Consider the following 17,027-nt stretch of genomic DNA (forward strand, 5'->3'; position numbering starts at 1 on the left):
CTGTTAAACCCCCCCTCAAAGGGGGATCTTGGTCCCCAACCCCTGTGATCCCCCAGGATCTCTCTGTGACCCCCCCAGCCCCTGTCCCCAGCCCCTGTGACCCTCCCAGGACGCCCCGCCTGCCACGCGCTCTCCCGCCACAAGGCGGCGCCCTCCACCCGCAACGTCATCACTGCGCGAAACGTCATCACTGCACGCGTAACGTCATCACCGCGCGCCAGCAAAGGCCAAGATGGCGGCTCCCAGCGGTACCGGCGGCGATGGCGGCGCGGCCCGGTACTGCCTGGTGAGCGGCATCCCGGCCGCGCTCCGCTCCGCGCAGCTCCGCGCCTACTTCAGCCAGTTCCTGGAGGCCGGCGGCTTCCTCTGCTTCCACTACCGGCACCGTCCCGAGCGCCCGCCAGCGGGCGGCGGCGGCGGGGCCTCGGCGCCGCGCACCTGCTGCTGCCTGGTGTCCGTGCGGCCCGGCCGCGCCCGTCGCTTCGTCCGCATGTACTCGGGCAAACGCTGGCTCGGGCCCGGCGGCGCCGCGCTGCCCGGCCGCTGCCTCATCCGCAGGGTCCGCCTGAGCGCCGGGACAGGTACGGACGGGAGGGTCCGGGAACAGCACCCTCGGGCACCGGGTGGTAAAAGCTCCTCCTAGGAGTTCCTTACCGCTTTAAATCTGCTCCGAGGCAGGAAAAGCCCGTGTGGGCTCTGCTTATCCCCCTGCTACTCGTGAGCTCCTGGATTTACATGCCCTTGGTGGGGTGTGGGACCCCCCCAAACCGTCCCTGCTCTCTTATGGCCCCCAAAACCATCCCTGTACTCCTGTGGGCCCCCAAAACCATCCCTGCTTTCCTGTGGGCCCCCCCAAACCCTCCCTGTTCTCCCGCAGGCCCCGAGGCTCCTCCTAGCCCGGCCGGGGCTGCCGCCGGCCCGGCGGTCACGGAGGCGGAGCTGCGGCGGCTGCCCGAGCTGAACCCGCCCTCGTTCATGCCCCGCGGGAACGTGGGCACCCCCCTGGGCGTGTTCCTGGAGCTGATCCGGGCCTGCCGGCTGCCCCCCCGAGTCATCTCCCGGCTGCAGCTGGATTTTCCCAGGACGGGCTCCTCCCGCAGGTATGGGAACGTGCCCTTCCAGTACCCCGGCACCGACACCGTGCCTGAGGAGGAGCGAGTCTACACGGCTGCAGGGGATGAGATCACCGAGGGAGAGGAGCCCGTGGGGCTGACTCAGCCTGCCCAGCCCCAGGAGGATGAGGAGGGGCAGCAGCAGGAGGAAGAGGAGTCAAACTCGGATGACGTAAGTGGAACATTCCAGCACCGTCCTGTGGGCTGGGTTGTTGGAGCTGTGAGGGCAGATCTTACTCTCTGAGCTCATTTTTCATCTCTTAGTTGGATAAGTGGCATGTTAAAACCAGCTGTAAAATAGGATTGATCACCCCTTGGTGCACTGAGTCCCTCAGGGCAGGGACAGGGGCCCTGAGCCCCCCAGAACTACTCAGGGGGTGGTGGGAGTTGATCCCAAAGGCTCTGATCCAAGGAGGAGCAGAGGGGAGGCTGGTGCTGCCCAGCAGGTCCTGCCCTGGTGCCTGGCAGATGGGGAGGCAGAGGCTGGGCTGTGTCCCCAGCTCCATGCCAGGCTGTTCTGTGTCCCCTGCTCCATCCCACCACGTTGCTGTGCTGGGATGACGTGCAGAGCTGCACAGAGGGCTGACCTTCACCGGGGGTTTAGTCACTCTGGGGAAAATGGCTTCGGTGACAAAGGCTCCAGGAGAACTGGGCAGGGCAGGAGCCATCCCAGCCCTGTCCCTGGCAGACGCCTGTCTGGCCTGTTCTCCAAAGCTCTGTCATTACAGATCCCCAGGCAAGCCATTCCCGTTCTCTGCTCCGCCAGAATTAACTCAGATGTCAAATCTCTGCTGCAGCTGCACCCCATTCCTTTCTCCTGGCAACGTGTGGCACAGGGACTCTTGTTCCCTCCTTTTCCCAGCTTTTTATGCAGCCTTTCCTTCTGCAGACTAAACAGACTCCTCCAGCTGTTTCTCCCAGGCTGTTCCTTGGCTGGGCAGTGGCTGTGCCCAGGACTGGGCAGGCAGCTCTGTGTCTGTGCCAGGAGCTGCTTCCTGGAGCCCACGTAATCTCCAGGGATCAGCTGCCCTGGAATGAGCTCCCTGCTGGTGCTGACTGAGGTCCAACAGCCCTGCTCCTTACATGGGCATCAGCTGGGGCCCCTGGGCTGAGGCTGCTCTGGGATTTCTCCTGCTGACTCTGGCAGGGCTCTGAGTCAGGGATGAGCTCATCCCTCATGTTGGGGCCTGAGCAGAGCTGCTCCAGGGGAGGGCGGTGGGACGGGGCAGGGAGCAGGCTGAGCTGCTGTCCCCAGCTCCATGCCAGGCTGAGCTGCTGTCCCCAGCTCCATCCCAGATTGTCCTTGCAGGACAGTGACATTTGTGAGGAGGGGGCTGTGCTGTGTCCCAGCCCCATCTCACACCATGCTGTCCCCCACAGGACAATGACACGTGTGAGGAGTGGCAGGGGGCTGTGCAGTGTCCCAGTGCCATCTCACACCATGCTGTCCCCCACAGGACAATGACACGTGTGAGGAGTGGCAGGGGGCTGTGCAGTGTCCCAGTGCCATCTCACACCATGCTGTCCCCCACAGGACAATGACACGTGTGAGGAGGGGGCTGTGCAGTGTCCCAGTGCCATCTCACACCGTGCTGTCCCCCACAGGACAATGACACGTGTGAGGAGTGGCAGCGGCACGCGGCGCTGCACGAGGATGTGACGCAGCAGGAGCGGCTGCGCGAGCGGCTCTTCGAGGAGGAGATCGAGCTCAAGTGGGAGAAGGGCGGTTCCGGCCTCGTGTTCTACACAGATGCCCAGTTCTGGCAGGAGCAGGATGGAGGTGACCCTGCTGTTTGTGTCACCCAGCCCACGGGCCAGCTGAGCCTTCCCTTGGGCACTAGGCTGAGACCCCTGCTGGCAGCCCCTGGGGTGGGCAGTGGGTTTGGGGGGCCTCTAGGGCCGTTTCCTCTGTGCTGGCACTGCTGAGACACCACCCTGAGTGCAGAGCTGTGTCCAGAGACATGGAGGGGCTGGGGAGTGCCCAGGGCAGGGGCTGGAGCTGGGAAGGGGCTCAGCCTGGAGCAAGGAGGCTCAGGGGGGCCCTTGGGGCTCTGCACAGCTCCTGACAGGAGGGGACAGCTGCGGGGGTCAGGCTCTGCTCCAGGGAACAGGGAAAGAGCTCCCCTGTGCCAGAGCTCACCCAAAGTGCTGCTTCCCTTCTCTTGGCAGACTTTGACGAGCAGACAGCCGACGACTGGGACGTGGACATGAGCATCTACTATGACAAAGGTATGAGAGCTGAGCCACCCACCCCAGGGCAACCAGGGAACTTCTGACCATGCACAATTCGGGAGCTCTTTGTCATTCTTTGAAAGCACCCAAGCTGTCAGTGAACCTGAAACAGTGTTTTTCTGGTCTGGCAGCAAGGCTTGCCAAAAAGAACAGGTTCTGCCTCTTGTGCTGGTGCTCTGGGGAGCACGCTGGTGGTGCCCAGGCTGGCTGAGCTGGGCTGTGCTGACTGTGGCTGCTTTGTCCCCAGATGGAGGGGACAAGGACGCTCGGGACTCGGTGCAGATGTGGCTGGAGCAGCGGCTCCGGGCCGGGCTGGAGGATGGATCAGTGTCAGGGCAGCACATTGGCACCTTCGAGAGGCACACCAAGGTGGGTGAGCTCTGCCTGCCCCTCAGGGCAGGGCAGGAGGGCTGGGCCCACAGGATGGGGGCAGGAGGAAGAGGAGGAGGAGAGGAATTGGCCATGGGGGGATGAGGGTGGGATTTGTCCAGCAAGTCTGTGATGGCTTTTTCCTCTCTCCCAGGGCTTTGGCAGGAAGGTCCTGGAGCAGCAGGGCTGGACAGAGGGGCTGGGCCTGGGCAGCAGCAACTCTGGCATGGCTGAAGCTCTGGACAACGAGGGGCAGAACCCCCGGTGCAAGAGGGGGCTGGGGTGAGTTCCCAAGTGCCCTCCCAGCCCCTGTTCCCCCCTGTGCCCAGGCTGAGCAGCTGAGGGGCTGCAAAGGGAGCTGGGTGGGCACAGGGCTGTCCCAGGGATCCCTGCACAGCTGGGCAGTTCACAGCCTCCACAGCCAACCAGGCTGCTCCTCCTGACAGCCAGGGCTCCTCGGTGGAGCAGGGCTGGAGCCTCTGTGGGAGCTGTCCCTGCCCATGGCACGGGCTGGAACTGGGTGGGTTTAAGGTCCCTTCCAACCCAAACCATTCCAGGAAAGGAGCTGGGAAGCTCAGGGATGCCTGATGGCCTCTGCAGCTCCAACCAAACCTTCCTGCTTCCCTCCAGGTACCACGGGGAGAAGCTGCCAACCTTTGTGAGGAAGAAGAAGCCCCGTGGTGACAGCTCTGTTGTCATCTCCACCATCTACGATGACCCTGAGCCCCAGGACATGGGGGACCAGCTGCTGAGGCGCCAGCCCCTCACAGCCATGAAGTACAGACAGGACATGGCCTTTGTCCGAGCGTCCCAGCCCGCCCTGGGCAGCCTCAGGGCACAGCCACGCTGAGCAGGGACTGTCACAGCCTTTGTCCTGCTCCCCAGGCCAGGCTGGCTCCTGGGCTGAGTGTAAGCAGGGTAGTTTTGTATTTATTTTTAATAAAAATACAGATTTGTAATTAAAATCGCCACAGTGGATTTTTTTCCCTCACGAATTGAACCCTTCAAATGAAAGGAAATGGTATTCTGTGTGAATGGAGAAGGATTTAGGGTGATTAACACTTACATTCGTGCTGGGATCAACCGAATGTGTGCGTTTGTGAGGCTGAGGAAGCAGAACTCTCAGCCTGGGAGGCAGGGAAGGACAAGTACAGGCAGGACAGGGTAACTCCTTCCCTGCCCGAGCGTTCCTGGGGCGTGGCTGTCCCGCTCTGGCAGGGATGGAAGGTGCTCAGGATGAAAGGCTGGTCCTGGCAGCCTGCAGGGGGATTCTCTGCCTTCCCTGTGGCTCTGGTAGCGGGTGCTTTCCAGGCTGCTCTGCCCTGTTCTCCTGGCCCGGGCACTGGCACAGGGGACAGCTCTGTCCCACTGACCCAGGGCAGGCCAGTGCTGGCAGGCCAGGCCCTGTGTGACTTCCTGAAGGGGTGAAGGGGGAAAATGCAGGGAGGAATTCCTCCTTCTACCTGCCAGGAGCGTGTAGCCACCTAGGAGAAGGCTGAGGGTGGGCAGTAGGAAGAATTTAATCACAGAAAGGGGGATTAGGCATTGAGAACGAGCTGTCCCCAGAGGTTTTTAAGGAAAAACTGGGCGTGGCACTCAGTGCCATGGTGGTGTTTGGTCAGAGCTAGGGCTCGATGGCCTCAGAGGCCTTCTCCAACCCAATTTATTCTGTGATTGGGAAAAAAGCGGGGCTGGGGCGGTACTGGAGGGGCAAGAGCCGGGGCCGGGACTCGAACCTGCGACCCTCTCCCTGACCGAGTCCCGGGCGGGGCTGCGCGTCCCCCTGGCCGCCAGGGGGCGCTGTGGGAGCGGCGGCCGCTCCGCGCCCGGAACGCGGCGCTCGGGGCCCGCGGGCACCCGGACCCACAGCGGGGGCACCGGCGGCGGTGAGCGGCCTATGGGACCGGGGGGGAAATATCGGGATAGCGGGGGGATAACCGGGAATGGGGGGTTACCGGGATAGCGGGGGATTACCGGGATGGGGGGGTATAACAGGGATTGGGGTGGATAACCGGTACAGGGGGGTATAAAAAGGGAAGAAGCGGACTGGGCAAGGAGGGGAGATGGGAGGGAGAAAGCGGGAGCGGGGAAGGAGGGTCGTAAGGGAGAAGACGGGACGCGAGGGAAACTCGGGGACAAATGGGGAGAAGGGGACGTGGGGATAAATGGGCCCTATAAACACAGATCATGCCTTCAATGGGGTGCTGTCCCTCTGTCCCCTCTATCAGACCTTGTCCCTATAAACACAGATCACACCTCACCGGGGCACTGTCCCTCTGTCCCCTCTATCAGACCCTGTCCCTATAAACACAGATCAAACCCTCAATGGGTGCTGTCTCCTCTATCAGACCCTGTCCCTATGAACACAGACTCTCACTGGGGCGCTGTCCCTGTGTCCCCTCAGTGGCACTGTGCCCGTGTCCCCTGAGCCCGGCAGGAGGAGGAGGATGATCCAGCATGGCTGAGGACAGCCGGCCCAGCCCGCTGGCCTTTGGCCAGGTGGTGATCGGCCCCCCGGGCTCGGGGAAGAGCACCTACTGCCAGGCCATGCGGGAGTTCCTGGCGCGGCTGGGCCGCCGCGTGGCCGTGGTCAACCTGGACCCTGCCAACGAGGCCGTGCCCGGCCCCTGCGCCCTGGACATCGGCGAGCTGGTCACCCTGCCCGACGTGATGGCCAGCCTGGGGCTGGGCCCCAACGGGGGGCTGCTCTACTGCATGGAGTACCTGGAGGCCAACGCCGACTGGCTGCAGGAGCGGCTGCGGGGGCTGCAGGGACACTACCTGCTCTTCGACTGCCCCGGGCAGGTGGAGCTCTACACGCACCACCAGGCCCTCAAGAACGTCTTTGCCCAGCTGGCCAAGTGGAATTTCAGGGTAGGGATGGGCTGGGGGAGCTCCAGACAGCTCCACACCCCTGGGCACGGCGGGCCTGGGGGGTCTCATGGCTGCTGCCTTCAGGAGGTTTGTGGCCTTTCAGGTGACGTGGCTTTATAGGGAAGGAGGGGAATTCTGCCCTGTTTTATGCTGGGAGAGATTGGCAAAAGAATGGCCTGTCAGGGCTTTTAGTGGGATTGGGAGCAGGAGCACAGATTCCTTCCTCACACTTCACACGGAATCCCAGAATGGGTTGGGTTGGAGAGGAGCTCAAAGCCCGTCTCTTCCAGTCCATTCCATGGGCAGGGACACCTTCCACTGGCCCAGAGAGCCCCAGCCTGTGCCTGAGCACTCCCAGGGCTGGGGCAGGAGTGTGTCCTGCTGTGCTGCAGGATCCTCCCCCAGCCCGGGGGGGTTTCACCAGGGTGGGTTCTGTGTGTGCCGGGAGCCTTGGCACTGCCCTGAGGAATGCAGGGGCCGTGCCAGGCCCTGCTGCAGCCCCGGCAGAGCCCCAGCAGGGCCCTGCAGCAGCCCGTGGGACGGGCTCTGGGCTCTTGCACAACGGGAGCTGCAGGTGAGAGCAGCCCCGAGCTGCTGACGCTGCGCTTGCTCTGCGGCGGGGCTGCACCACCAACGTGCAAACCCTGCGTGCTCTGAGCAAGAAGGGCAGCTTCATTTGCTTGGGAATGTCACTGGGAATCTGCACATTAGAGCTTATTTTCACTGGGGTGAGTGGACATGGGATTGGAGTTGCTAAAATAAGACATGTACAGGGCTGGTTCTGCTCTGTCTGGGAGCCCCAGACTGGCTGGGCTCTGCTGCCCTGACTCAGCCTCAGAGCCCTGACTTGGAGTGACTTCCCAGCTCTGGGACCACATCGTTACAGCCACACAAAACCCAGGGAATTAAAGTGCTCGTTAGTGTAATTATTAATTATTAGTGCCAACCACAGGGGACTCTCCCAGCAGAAGGTGGTGAGCTGCAGGTACTGCTGCTGGCACTGATGGGGCCTTTGGGTCCCTTCTGACCCAAACCAGTCCAGGATTCTCTGGTGCTGTTTTGTGGGCAGGAGCTGGGAGCTCATTCCCCAGGAGCTGCAGTCAGGCCTGGACAGGTTCTCCTGTGGCCCCTTCCAGGCTGGGCTGGTCACAGGGGAAGAGCCCCTCTGACTGTGTCCCTTCACTGCCCAGCTGGCTGCCGTGCACCTGGTGGACTCCCACTACTGCACAGACCCTGGGAAGTTCATCTCTGTGCTCTGCACCTCGCTGTCCACCATGCTGCATGTGGAGCTGCCCCACGTCAACGTCCTCTCCAAGATGGACCTGATCGAGCACTACGGGAAGCTGGGTGAGCATCTCCCCCAGGGCCTGCTCTGGGAGCTCACACCTCATCTCTTCTGCCTCCCTTCAACATGCCAGGGGGTCTCAGATCTCCATTCTGGCCCTGGACACAGAGGAATTTGAGGGGCAGGGGAGTGGAATTGGGGTGCCAGGTGCAAATGAGCTGTGTGAGAACGGGGCTGGGTGAGGAGCTGCTGACCACAGCCTGCTCTGGGGGGAAAGGGACCTCACACCTCATCTCTTCTGCCTCCCTGCAGGGACCGGGACACCTTCCACTAGCCAGGGTGGCTCAGAGCTCCATTCTGGCCCTGGACACAGAGGAATTTGAGGGGCAGGGGTGTGGAATTGGGGTGCCAGGTGCAAATGAGCTGTGTGAGAATGGGGCTGGGTGGGGACCTGTGCAGATCCCACTGTGCTCCTCAGCTCCCAGCTTGCCCTCAGAGCTCCCTGTTGCCCTGCAGCTTTCAACCTGGACTATTACACCGAGGTGCTGGACCTCTCTTACCTCGTGGACCACTTGGCCTCCGATCCCTTCTTCAGGAATTTCCGCCGCCTCAACGAGAAGCTGGTGGAGGTGATTGAGGACTACAGCCTGGTGTCCTTCGTGCCACTCAACGTCCAGGTGAGCCAGCAGGAGGGAACAGGGAGCCCTGCATGTGCAGCAGCTGATTTTTGTGTGCTCAGAGCCACAGGGCTGGAAACCTCAGCTGTGAAGACACTCAGGGAAAGCAGGGAAGTACAGCCAGACTTGTAAATGATCTGTGGCAGCCAAAGGAAAGAAAAAGGCTGATGAGCTTGGGGCTACCTGAGCCTTGTGTCCTGGAGTGGGGAATCCAGGCTCCCCCTTCTTCAGCTCTTCTGGCCTGCATTTCCAACCTGGGCTGAGGGTCACCTAAAACCGGGTTAAATTAGGGAGCAGCGAATAATGAGAAGGGGGAGGGAGGGCTGGAAATGCCCTTAATCAGGCAGTTGGCAGGAGTGCCAGCAGGCAAATGGGCTGGGGGAAGGTGATGAAAGGGAATGAGAGGGTGGAGGGCCAGTGGCAGTGTCCCTGTTTGTCCCTGTTTGTCCCTGTTGGTGTCCCTGGCCCGCGGGCGCTGTCAGGGTGGCCCCAAGCCCCAAAGGGCCCAGGCCAGCGTGGGCTGCTGCCTGTGGGGAAGGAGCAGGCACAGCGAGCTCCCTCCTGCAGGACAAGCAGAGCATGAGGCAGGTGATGCAGGCTGTGGACAAGGCCAATGGATATTCCTTCGGGGACCGGGAGCAGCACAGCCTGGAGGCGCTGATGTCGGCAGCTGTGGGCGCCGACTTCCACTTCTCTTCGTATCCTCTCTGCTGCTGAGTTAAATTTCTCTCTCCCTGGGGGACTAAGGCTGACTTTGCAGGCCCAGGTTCATCATCTGGTGGGTGACACACACGTGGGGAGTGGGGTGTGCCCAGGGCAGACACCTGTGCCCACCAAACCCCCCAAAGGTTGGGAATTCATACTGTGAACTTGTCAGGAACCTTTTGACAACTTTCCTCTCTCTCACCTTCCCTTGGGTGGATCTTTCCTTCTCCTTCAAACCATACAATTGATTCTCCTGGACTTGTCAGGCCTGGGATCAGGCAGAGCCAGAAGTAACTCAGGTGATGCTGCCTCTTCCCAATGGCCTTGGGGCTAATGTGAGGCTGGGCTGGTTCCTCGCTGGGAACTTCAGAGCTCCTGCAGAAGGGAGTGTTTGAGCCCAGCCCCTCGTTTTCCTTAATTACTGCGTTATCAGCACCCTGGCAGTGCAGGAGAAGTATGTGCAATCTCAGGACAAAGCTGTGGAAGAGGAGGTGATGGATCTGTGACACGCCCTTCCCCGCTCCTCTGTTTTGACACTTCTCCTTTTCCTACCCGGAGCTTCAGCTGTGACTCAGAGCAACTGAAAACCTTTCCAGGCAGAGTCTGGACCCTCTCTGGATGGGTTTGACCTCCTGAGCTTCAGGCCTGCTGGCCAGAGCAGGGCTTTGGCAGAAGGGAGGTGCCCGAGGGTCTTCCCTTAGGAACAGAGAGCCAGGGAAGGCAGGGAGAGCAAGGAAAAGAAGTGAAATAAGGTCTCCTCCATCATGACCAAGACAGATCCAGAGAAAGAAAAATCAGCAGGAGCTGCCTGGTGTGCAGTGAGAGTGGAGGCAGCAGGCCTGGGTGTGCTGCAGGAGGAGCGTGCACAGGCCCCACACTCCCAGAGAATCCAGGCCAGGACGCCTCCACGCCGTCTCAAGGACAGAAAGATGTTTGTTTTTCTTTTTCTTAGAAATAATGATGGACTCTTTCTTAATAAAATGCTCCTCAGTCTCACTTTCATCTTAGAGTTTGCTGAAGCTGAGTAAATAAACCCAGGAGTGCTCTGGAGCCCGAGGCCAAAGGGCCTGTCCCCTGTGCCCTGCTGGGAACAGGCTCAGCCTGGCAGGGCTGGGGGCAGCAGGCAGGGCACAGCTGCTGCTCCTGCACCCATCCAGGGGCACACACACAAAATGCCAGCTCGGCTTCTTTGGGTTAAGAAAGCCCCTGTGTGACTCAGCTCGTGGTTTGCATCTCGGGCCTTTCCCAGGAGCAGCCCTGGGTGTCCTCATCCACCTTCCTTTTCCTGGCCTGGCTTTCTCCTCATCCCAAATCCTGGGGCTTCCCCTCCTGCCCGTGGAATTCCCTCTGGCTGTGCTGCTGCAGCTCCCAGGGCTGGCAGCTGCTCTGAGCCTCCTCGTGTGCTCCCTGCTCTGAGCCCTGCTCCAGGGAGAGCTGGGGGTGGATCAGGGGGTCTGAGGGTAAACTGGGAGGGATGGGGGTGAATTCGGAGGGCTGGGGGTAAATTGGGAGGGCTGGGGCTGAATTAGGAGGGCTGGGGGTGCCAGGGGGGGTGTCCACATCAGGGAGCCCCCGGGTGCCTCCTGGCAGCCCCACAGGGATGGGAGCAGGCACAGATCCCAGTCCCAGCTCTGCAGACTCAGCATTGCCTCTTGCCCAAGATCTTGCATAAAATACAGCACGATTTTCTCACAGGATGATTTGGCCCTTGGCAGAGGGATTGGAGACTGGATCCTTGATGGATCTAAATGTGAACAGGGTCTTGGGCAGCTGGGCAAGGAATTAAAATGATTTTTCCCTCATCTCCCAACTCTGTGGCCAGGATTTGGAGACAAGGAGGAGCTCAGGGAGAGGAGGACGCAGACACGCAGTGCTTGTGCTTCACCCAGACCCCTTCCCAATGAAACTGAGATTTCAGATACCAAAGTCAAATCCCAGAGTGCTGCCAGGGCCTCAGCTTTTCCCAGAGCCCAGGAATTCCCCTGGGTGTTCCTGGCTGGAACCCAGCAGCTGCATTTCAGTGCTGGGGCTCTGGAAGCCAATCTGACCATACCTGAGCTGAAATCCCATCCTCACCCTGTGGCTCGTGGCCTTGTCCTGCTCCTTCTGGGGCTCTGTAGTTGCTGTGAAGGGGTGGGAGACGGGATCATAAAAATATTAATTTTGTAGTGGCTTTTTCATGGCTTTGAGAGATTTGGTGGCTTAAAAGGGTATGGTCAGGTCAGGCTGAGTTATGCAAGAGCCATCAAAGCTTTTGTGGCTTTTTGGCTTTTTTATTTGAATGCCCTGGATATCTGCAGCCTCAGCCTTGGGATGGAAACTGCTCAGCTCAGCTCAGGATCCTCTGCTGTGCTCCAGCCAGGAAATGCTCAGGCCTCAGAGAGCTTCAGCCCCAAAACTGCAGCGGTTTTGCACCGAGGAGCTTCTTAGAGATGAATCAGGGGCTGGACCGGGACCCACAGCCCGGAGGGGACAGTTCTGCTCCTGCCCAGGCTGGGCTGGAGCCCCTGGTGTGGAATGCAGGGTGAGAGGCAGCCTGTCCCTGCACCCACACACCCATGGCAGGGAGGGGACACGGCGGGGCTCCCAGGCCAGGGAGGTGACACTCTGGCTGCCAGGGAGGTGACACTCTGGCTGCTGCCACTGCCTTGAGCAATCGGCGGGGCCAAGGGCCAGGATGAGTCACCCCAAGCCTGGCATGTCCCTGGGAAGGGGCCCAGCTTTCTGCTGAGCTTGTCCCACTGCTGAGCCCACCCTGCCCTAAGCTGCTCCTACCTGCTGAGCCCACCCCGACTGTGGGACTGAACCTGAGAGAGGTGTTTTGGGGACGGAAGGATTTGAGCACCCATCACAGCCACAGAACTGGGCTTTCCTGGGTCCCCACAGCGTTCCAGCCCTGATTTCCAGCTCCACCATGGAGCTCCTGCTCAGAAGCTGAGTGGTGCTTTCTAATGGGGATAAAAAACCTACCCAAAAAACGCCAAGGCCCCCAGAGCAGGCAGTGGTACCAGCCTGGCAGGAGCCGCCAGTGCCAGCCCTGGGCACAAGGCCCTGGGGGAGGCTGGTGGCAGGGACAGGCGGGGCTGTGGGTCCTGCAGCTGCCACCCAGGGTGGGCAGAGCCTTTGGCAGGCAGCACAACGTCCCTGCTGGCCCTACAGCCCTGCTTGGTGGCCTTGTCCCCACAGCCACCAGCCCTGGTGTAGGGGCTGTGCCAGGGCCCTGATGGGGCAGTGACTGCGAGGTGGGGACACTCCTTGGCCTGGGCACACAGTTGCTCTGCTCTAAGGGTGTTTAAGACACTAAAATGCATCCATTTGAGAGCTTTTCTGGATGTCCCTTCAGATGGGAATGCCGAGAGCATTCCATGGCCACCGGACAAGGACCAGGCTGGGGATCGAGGTCCCGGTGTCGCCCTGGTCCTTCCACCTGGGTGCCACCATCCTGTGTGAAGCAGGGGGACAGAAGGACCCCAGAGAGCTCCCCAGCAGCACAAGCCTCTCACAGGAGTGTCCTGGGCACCCAGGGCTCCTCCTTCCCAGTCTGGAAAAGCTGCCGGACCGGCTGGGAGCGGGGAGCACCTTCCTCCCACACGGCCCAGCCACGCTGCAATTTCAGGAGCTGTTGAAATCAGTTAACTCCTGGGGAGCCAGGGGGAACCCACAGCCCCAGGGGTGGACAGACACCCCAGTTACCCCTTCCTGGGCACGGCACTGCCAGCTCCAGCCCCGCCATGCCCAGTTTAACCAGTCCAGGTGTCCCCGGGCCGTGGGGTCAGGGCCAGCGCGAGCCCTCGGCTCGTTTGTCCCGCTCTGGCTAATTACAGGGCTGGGGCTGTTCCCAGGCTGGCAGAGCTTGGGGCCAGGGGGAGGCCAAGCTTTGGGGTCCCTCAGGACCAGCCCTGACACTTCTGGGGACCCCAGGGAGCCTCTGGGGGGCCAGGCAGCACCTGGGGTGCTGTGATGGGGCTGGGGAGGGCCAGGGGGCTCACGGGGGCTCGTCCCCTCCGCATCCACCTCTCCAGGTGTCCCATCCAGGTGAGCAGTGCTGGTTTGTGCAGCCCACAGTTTGGGCTCCCACAGCAGAGCCCATCCCAGGCCAGCCCCTCATTCCCTGGGCACCCCACAATTCCTGTGTGCACCAGGGGGGTCACGTCCCTGCTCGTGCCTCATTCCCCAAAGCTTGGGGGGCCCTGCACTCCTCGGGCTGGGATTTGGCCAGGCCTGGCTGGGGACTGGCGAGTCCCCCCTGTCCCCCTGCAGCACGTCCTGAGTCAGGCGCCTTTCCTTTCCTATCCTGCCAGGGCTCCCCATCAAAGGCAGCTCCTGCCCGGCCCTGCTGGCTCTGTGAGCTCATAGCCCAGGGTGCTGTGACTGTATTTTATTGTAATTATCGTTCATGTCGAAACGCGCCGGTGGGGGAAGGGGGAGGGAGCTGCGCCCTTCCCGTGGCCCCGTGCCAGGGCCAGAAGTGCTGAGCTTTCACCTGTCCCAGCGCGCCAGCACCTCGAGAGGGATGTGGGACCTCGAGAGGGGCGAGTCCCCACCCCGCTGCCAGCCCAGAGCTGTCCCTGTGTCGCTGCCCATGCAGCTTTTGTGGATTTTCCTCCTTGGAATTAGAAGAGCCATGGGGGAGGACCTGGGAACCCTCACAGGGATGTCAGGGACAGGTTTTGGGGAGCTCTGGCTTTGTATTAATGGGGTTGGGTCAGGGACTTGGGAACTTTGAGCACCTTGTGGAGCAGCCAGGCCTGTGTGGGGCTGCCAAAGCCCCCGCCCCAGGGATGCACGGACTCCTGAGCCCCTCCCCGGGCTGCAGCTCAGCCCAAGACCCTGCTGAAGGGCTGGGGGGCACCGAGGGCAGGCAGGGCTGGGGGGCACCGAGGGCAGGCAGGGCTGGGGGGCCCGGCTGCCCCCACCCTGGGACTGGAAGGGGGCGAGGCAGGCCTGGAGCTGCCCGGACATGTGCGCAGGGAGAGACGAGGCAGACGAGAGCAGAGGTGCAGGAGAAGGTTTATTGGAGCACAGAGGCAACACGAGACCCCCTCCCGGAATGGGGGGGCTGCCCGGACCCCCCCTCGCCCCGGCCCAGCCCCTCACCTCCTCCTGTTGCTGCTCCAGCCCTCTGGGACAGGGGGTTTGGAGCTGGCACAAGCCAGACCAGACATCCCCCGCAAAAAAACGTTAAATAGCTGGGGGCTGGCAGCTCTCCGGGACAGAGGCACCCCCTCTCCCTCTTTACCCCCTCCCCAGAGCAGAGGATGGGGAAAGGGAGGGAAGGGCCCTGCCAAAACCACCCCCACTCCCGGTATCCAGGCTGGGGGGGAGCTGAGACTCCTCCCCACCAAAACCGACCAAAAAAAAAAAAACTTAAAAAAAAAAAAAAAAAAAAGACAACCAAAAAAAAAAACCATGAAGAGATGCCGAAGGGTCTGGAGCGGGGCAGGGGACGCTCAGTTCTTGGGCTCTTCGCCAGCCTCGCCGCCGTCTTCGCCAGCACACTCGGCTGTCCATAGCGTGAGGTTGTCCCTGAGCAGCTGCATGATGAGGGTGCTGTCCTTGTAGGAGTCTTCGCTGAGCGTGTGCAGGTCGCCCATGGCCTCGTCGAAGGTGGTCTTGGCCAGGGAGATGGCCTGCTCGGGGGCGTTGGCGATCTCGTAGTGGAACACGGAGAAGTTGAGGGCCAGCCCCAGGCGGATGGGGTTCGTGGGCTGCATCTCCTTTTTGCTGATGTCCATGGCCTCTTGGTAGGCCTCCTGGGCCTTCTCTATCGTCGACAGGCGGTCGTCCCCGCTGGCCACCTCGGCCAGGTATCGGAAGTAGTCGCCCTTCATCTTCAGGTAGAAGACCTTGCTCTCGGTGTCGCTGTCCTTCTTGATGAGATACTTGTCCAGCAAGCCCAGCACGTTGTTGCAGACGGCGTTCAGCTCCTGCTCCACCTTCTCCCGGTACTCGTTCACCACCTGCGCCTTGTCGTCGCCCTCCTCGGTTTTGTGCTCGATGCTGGAGATGACCCTCCAGGCCGAGCGCTGGCAGCCCACCACGTTCTTGTAGGCCACCGAGAGCAGGTTGCGCTCCTCGTTGGACAGCTCGTCGCCGTGCTCCACCACGGCCTTCATGAAGTCGGCCATGTCCTCGTAGCGCTCAGCCTGCTCGGCCAGCTTGGCCTTCTGCACCTGCTGGTTTCTTGCCATGGCTGGGACGCGGGCGTCGGGCGAGCAGCGGGGCCGGGAGCCGTCGGAGCCTCTGCCGAGCGCCGCCGCCGGGATTCGCTTTTGGCTGCGCGTCGGAGCCTCGAGCGAGAGCAGGAGGAGCCAGCCAGGTCCAAGGAGTGTCCTCCTCCTCCTCCTCCTCTGCTTCCTCCCCGCCGAGCGCGGCCTTAAAAGGAAAATCGCGGTGATTCATCGCCCGCGGGCGGCGGGGCTGGGGAGGGGGCGCGGGGGGCGGCCAACGCCCTGCCCTCCCCGTGGGTGCGGCACCCGCGGGTGCCCCGGGGCTCTCCCCAGAGCCAACGCCCGCCCCGGCACCGGGAAACGCCCTTGGAGCTGCTGAGAGCGCTGGGGAGGCGACGGAGCTGCGCTGTCCTTTGGGGGGGACGGGGACACGGGCAGCGAGCGCTGGGCTCGTCCCCAGCCCGGAGAAATGGGGCACGGGGTGTGGCCGCTCGTGAAAATGGGTCCCACCCCCCCGAAAAAGTCATATCACAGTCGTTTTTAATATGGAGATTGCCTCGGCGGTAATTGCGAGGGCTTGACAGGCAGGTATTTATTCCCACAGGTGGGGAAACCGAGGCAGAGGCTCCGCACCTCTCCCAGGCGCCGCGGGAGGGACCGGCCCAAAAAGCGGGGCACAGTCAGCGCTCGCCTTTGAGCCCCTCACGGTGGGACCCCCCAAAAACGCCCCGTGGTGGGAGCAGCGAGGGGAGACCCCATCCCCAGCAGCTCCAGCCCGGGGCTGCCTTTCCCCATCCCAGCGGGGCCGTTCCGCATCTCTCGGGCTGTAAATGAAGAGGTTCACAGCCTCCTCTCTCTGCAGGATTTCGGCTGTTCCGGGCTGGCCGTGGGCCGCGGTGCCCGATAGGGATCTGAGCTGCGCCTTGCGCTGAGTTTCACTCCGAGCCTGTTGCCACACGCCGGGCGCTGCCGCAGCCCCGGCCCCGGCCCGGCCTTATCTCCGTGCGGGAGCGTGCGGGGAGGGCAGGGTGGGGCGGGCGGCTCCGCGCCAAGGCCAAAGGGGGTTGTGATTCTCTCCGAGAGCTCTCGCTGCCTGGCTCCTGCCTGCCGACACCCGGCCGGGATCCCCCCGCGCCTGCTCAGCTCCCACACCAGCCCTGATGGGATGGAGGAGGCAGGAGAAACATGAGGAGGCTTTTCCCAACCACTTCAAGCCCAGGAAAACACCCCCAGCCTTCACATCACCCCCTCTGCACCCTGGAATTCAGGAAAAAGGGATTCAGGGCCCTTCACTCCTTCCTGGCTGAGCCCCTGACATGTGTTGGGGTTTGGGGTGCCCAGGGCGCCATCGAGGGGCTCCCGTGGCAGCTGCGTGGGGGTGTTCAGCCCCTCCACGGCCCCCACAGCCCCTCCATGGCTCCCACAGCCCCTCCATGGCCCTCCATGGTGAGCTGATCCCAAGGGAACAAGGAACAGGAGACCACGGGCTGTCCTCCACCCTCTGCCCAGGCAGACCCACAGAGACCCTCCAAAAACTGGGCACCAAACCCACCCCCCCAGCGGGACTGGGGCCAAAGGATCACCCCAAGGTACCCAGCCTGCC

At 62.0% G+C, this 17,027-nt stretch overlaps 3 protein-coding genes across 4 annotated transcripts; 2 read left to right on the top strand and 1 right to left on the bottom strand.

Annotated features, from left to right (window-relative positions):
* Positions 1–192: 192 nt before the first annotated feature.
* GPATCH3 (G-patch domain containing 3) lies at positions 193–4,678 on the top strand. The gene is made up of 7 exons (XM_077189611.1): positions 193–581; positions 878–1,284; positions 2,718–2,892; positions 3,282–3,341; positions 3,592–3,713; positions 3,868–3,995; positions 4,344–4,678. The coding sequence occupies exons 1-7, from the start codon at positions 233–235 to the stop codon at positions 4,561–4,563; spliced, it is 1,461 nt and encodes a 486-aa protein (XP_077045726.1). The 5' UTR covers positions 193–232; the 3' UTR covers positions 4,564–4,678.
* Positions 4,679–5,506: 828 nt separating this feature from the next.
* Positions 5,507–10,256, top strand: GPN2 (GPN-loop GTPase 2). 2 transcript variants are annotated; one of them, XM_054648401.2, is made up of 6 exons: positions 5,507–5,599; positions 6,118–6,587; positions 7,778–7,934; positions 8,389–8,549; positions 9,117–9,247; positions 9,688–10,256. In XM_054648401.2, exons 2-6 carry the CDS (start codon positions 6,171–6,173, stop codon positions 9,758–9,760), a joined length of 939 nt encoding a protein of 312 aa, XP_054504376.1. In that variant the 5' UTR covers positions 5,507–5,599; positions 6,118–6,170; the 3' UTR covers positions 9,761–10,256. The 2 variants fall into 2 exon arrangements, with proteins under 2 accessions (XP_054504376.1, XP_077045694.1); XM_077189579.1 differs by lacking the exon at positions 5,507–5,599 and having other exon boundaries at positions 5,848–6,587.
* A 4,401-nt stretch (positions 10,257–14,657) lies between these two features.
* SFN (stratifin) lies at positions 14,658–16,734 on the bottom strand. Its single transcript, XM_054648290.2, has one exon. It carries the CDS (start codon positions 15,443–15,445, stop codon positions 14,705–14,707), a length of 741 nt encoding a protein of 246 aa, XP_054504265.1. The 5' UTR covers positions 15,446–16,734; the 3' UTR covers positions 14,658–14,704.
* Positions 16,735–17,027: the final 293 nt, after the last annotated feature.

Source organism: Agelaius phoeniceus, chromosome 22 (assembly GCF_051311805.1).
Source record: "Agelaius phoeniceus isolate bAgePho1 chromosome 22, bAgePho1.hap1, whole genome shotgun sequence".
Classification (NCBI taxonomy): Eukaryota; Metazoa; Chordata; class Aves; order Passeriformes; family Icteridae; genus Agelaius; species Agelaius phoeniceus.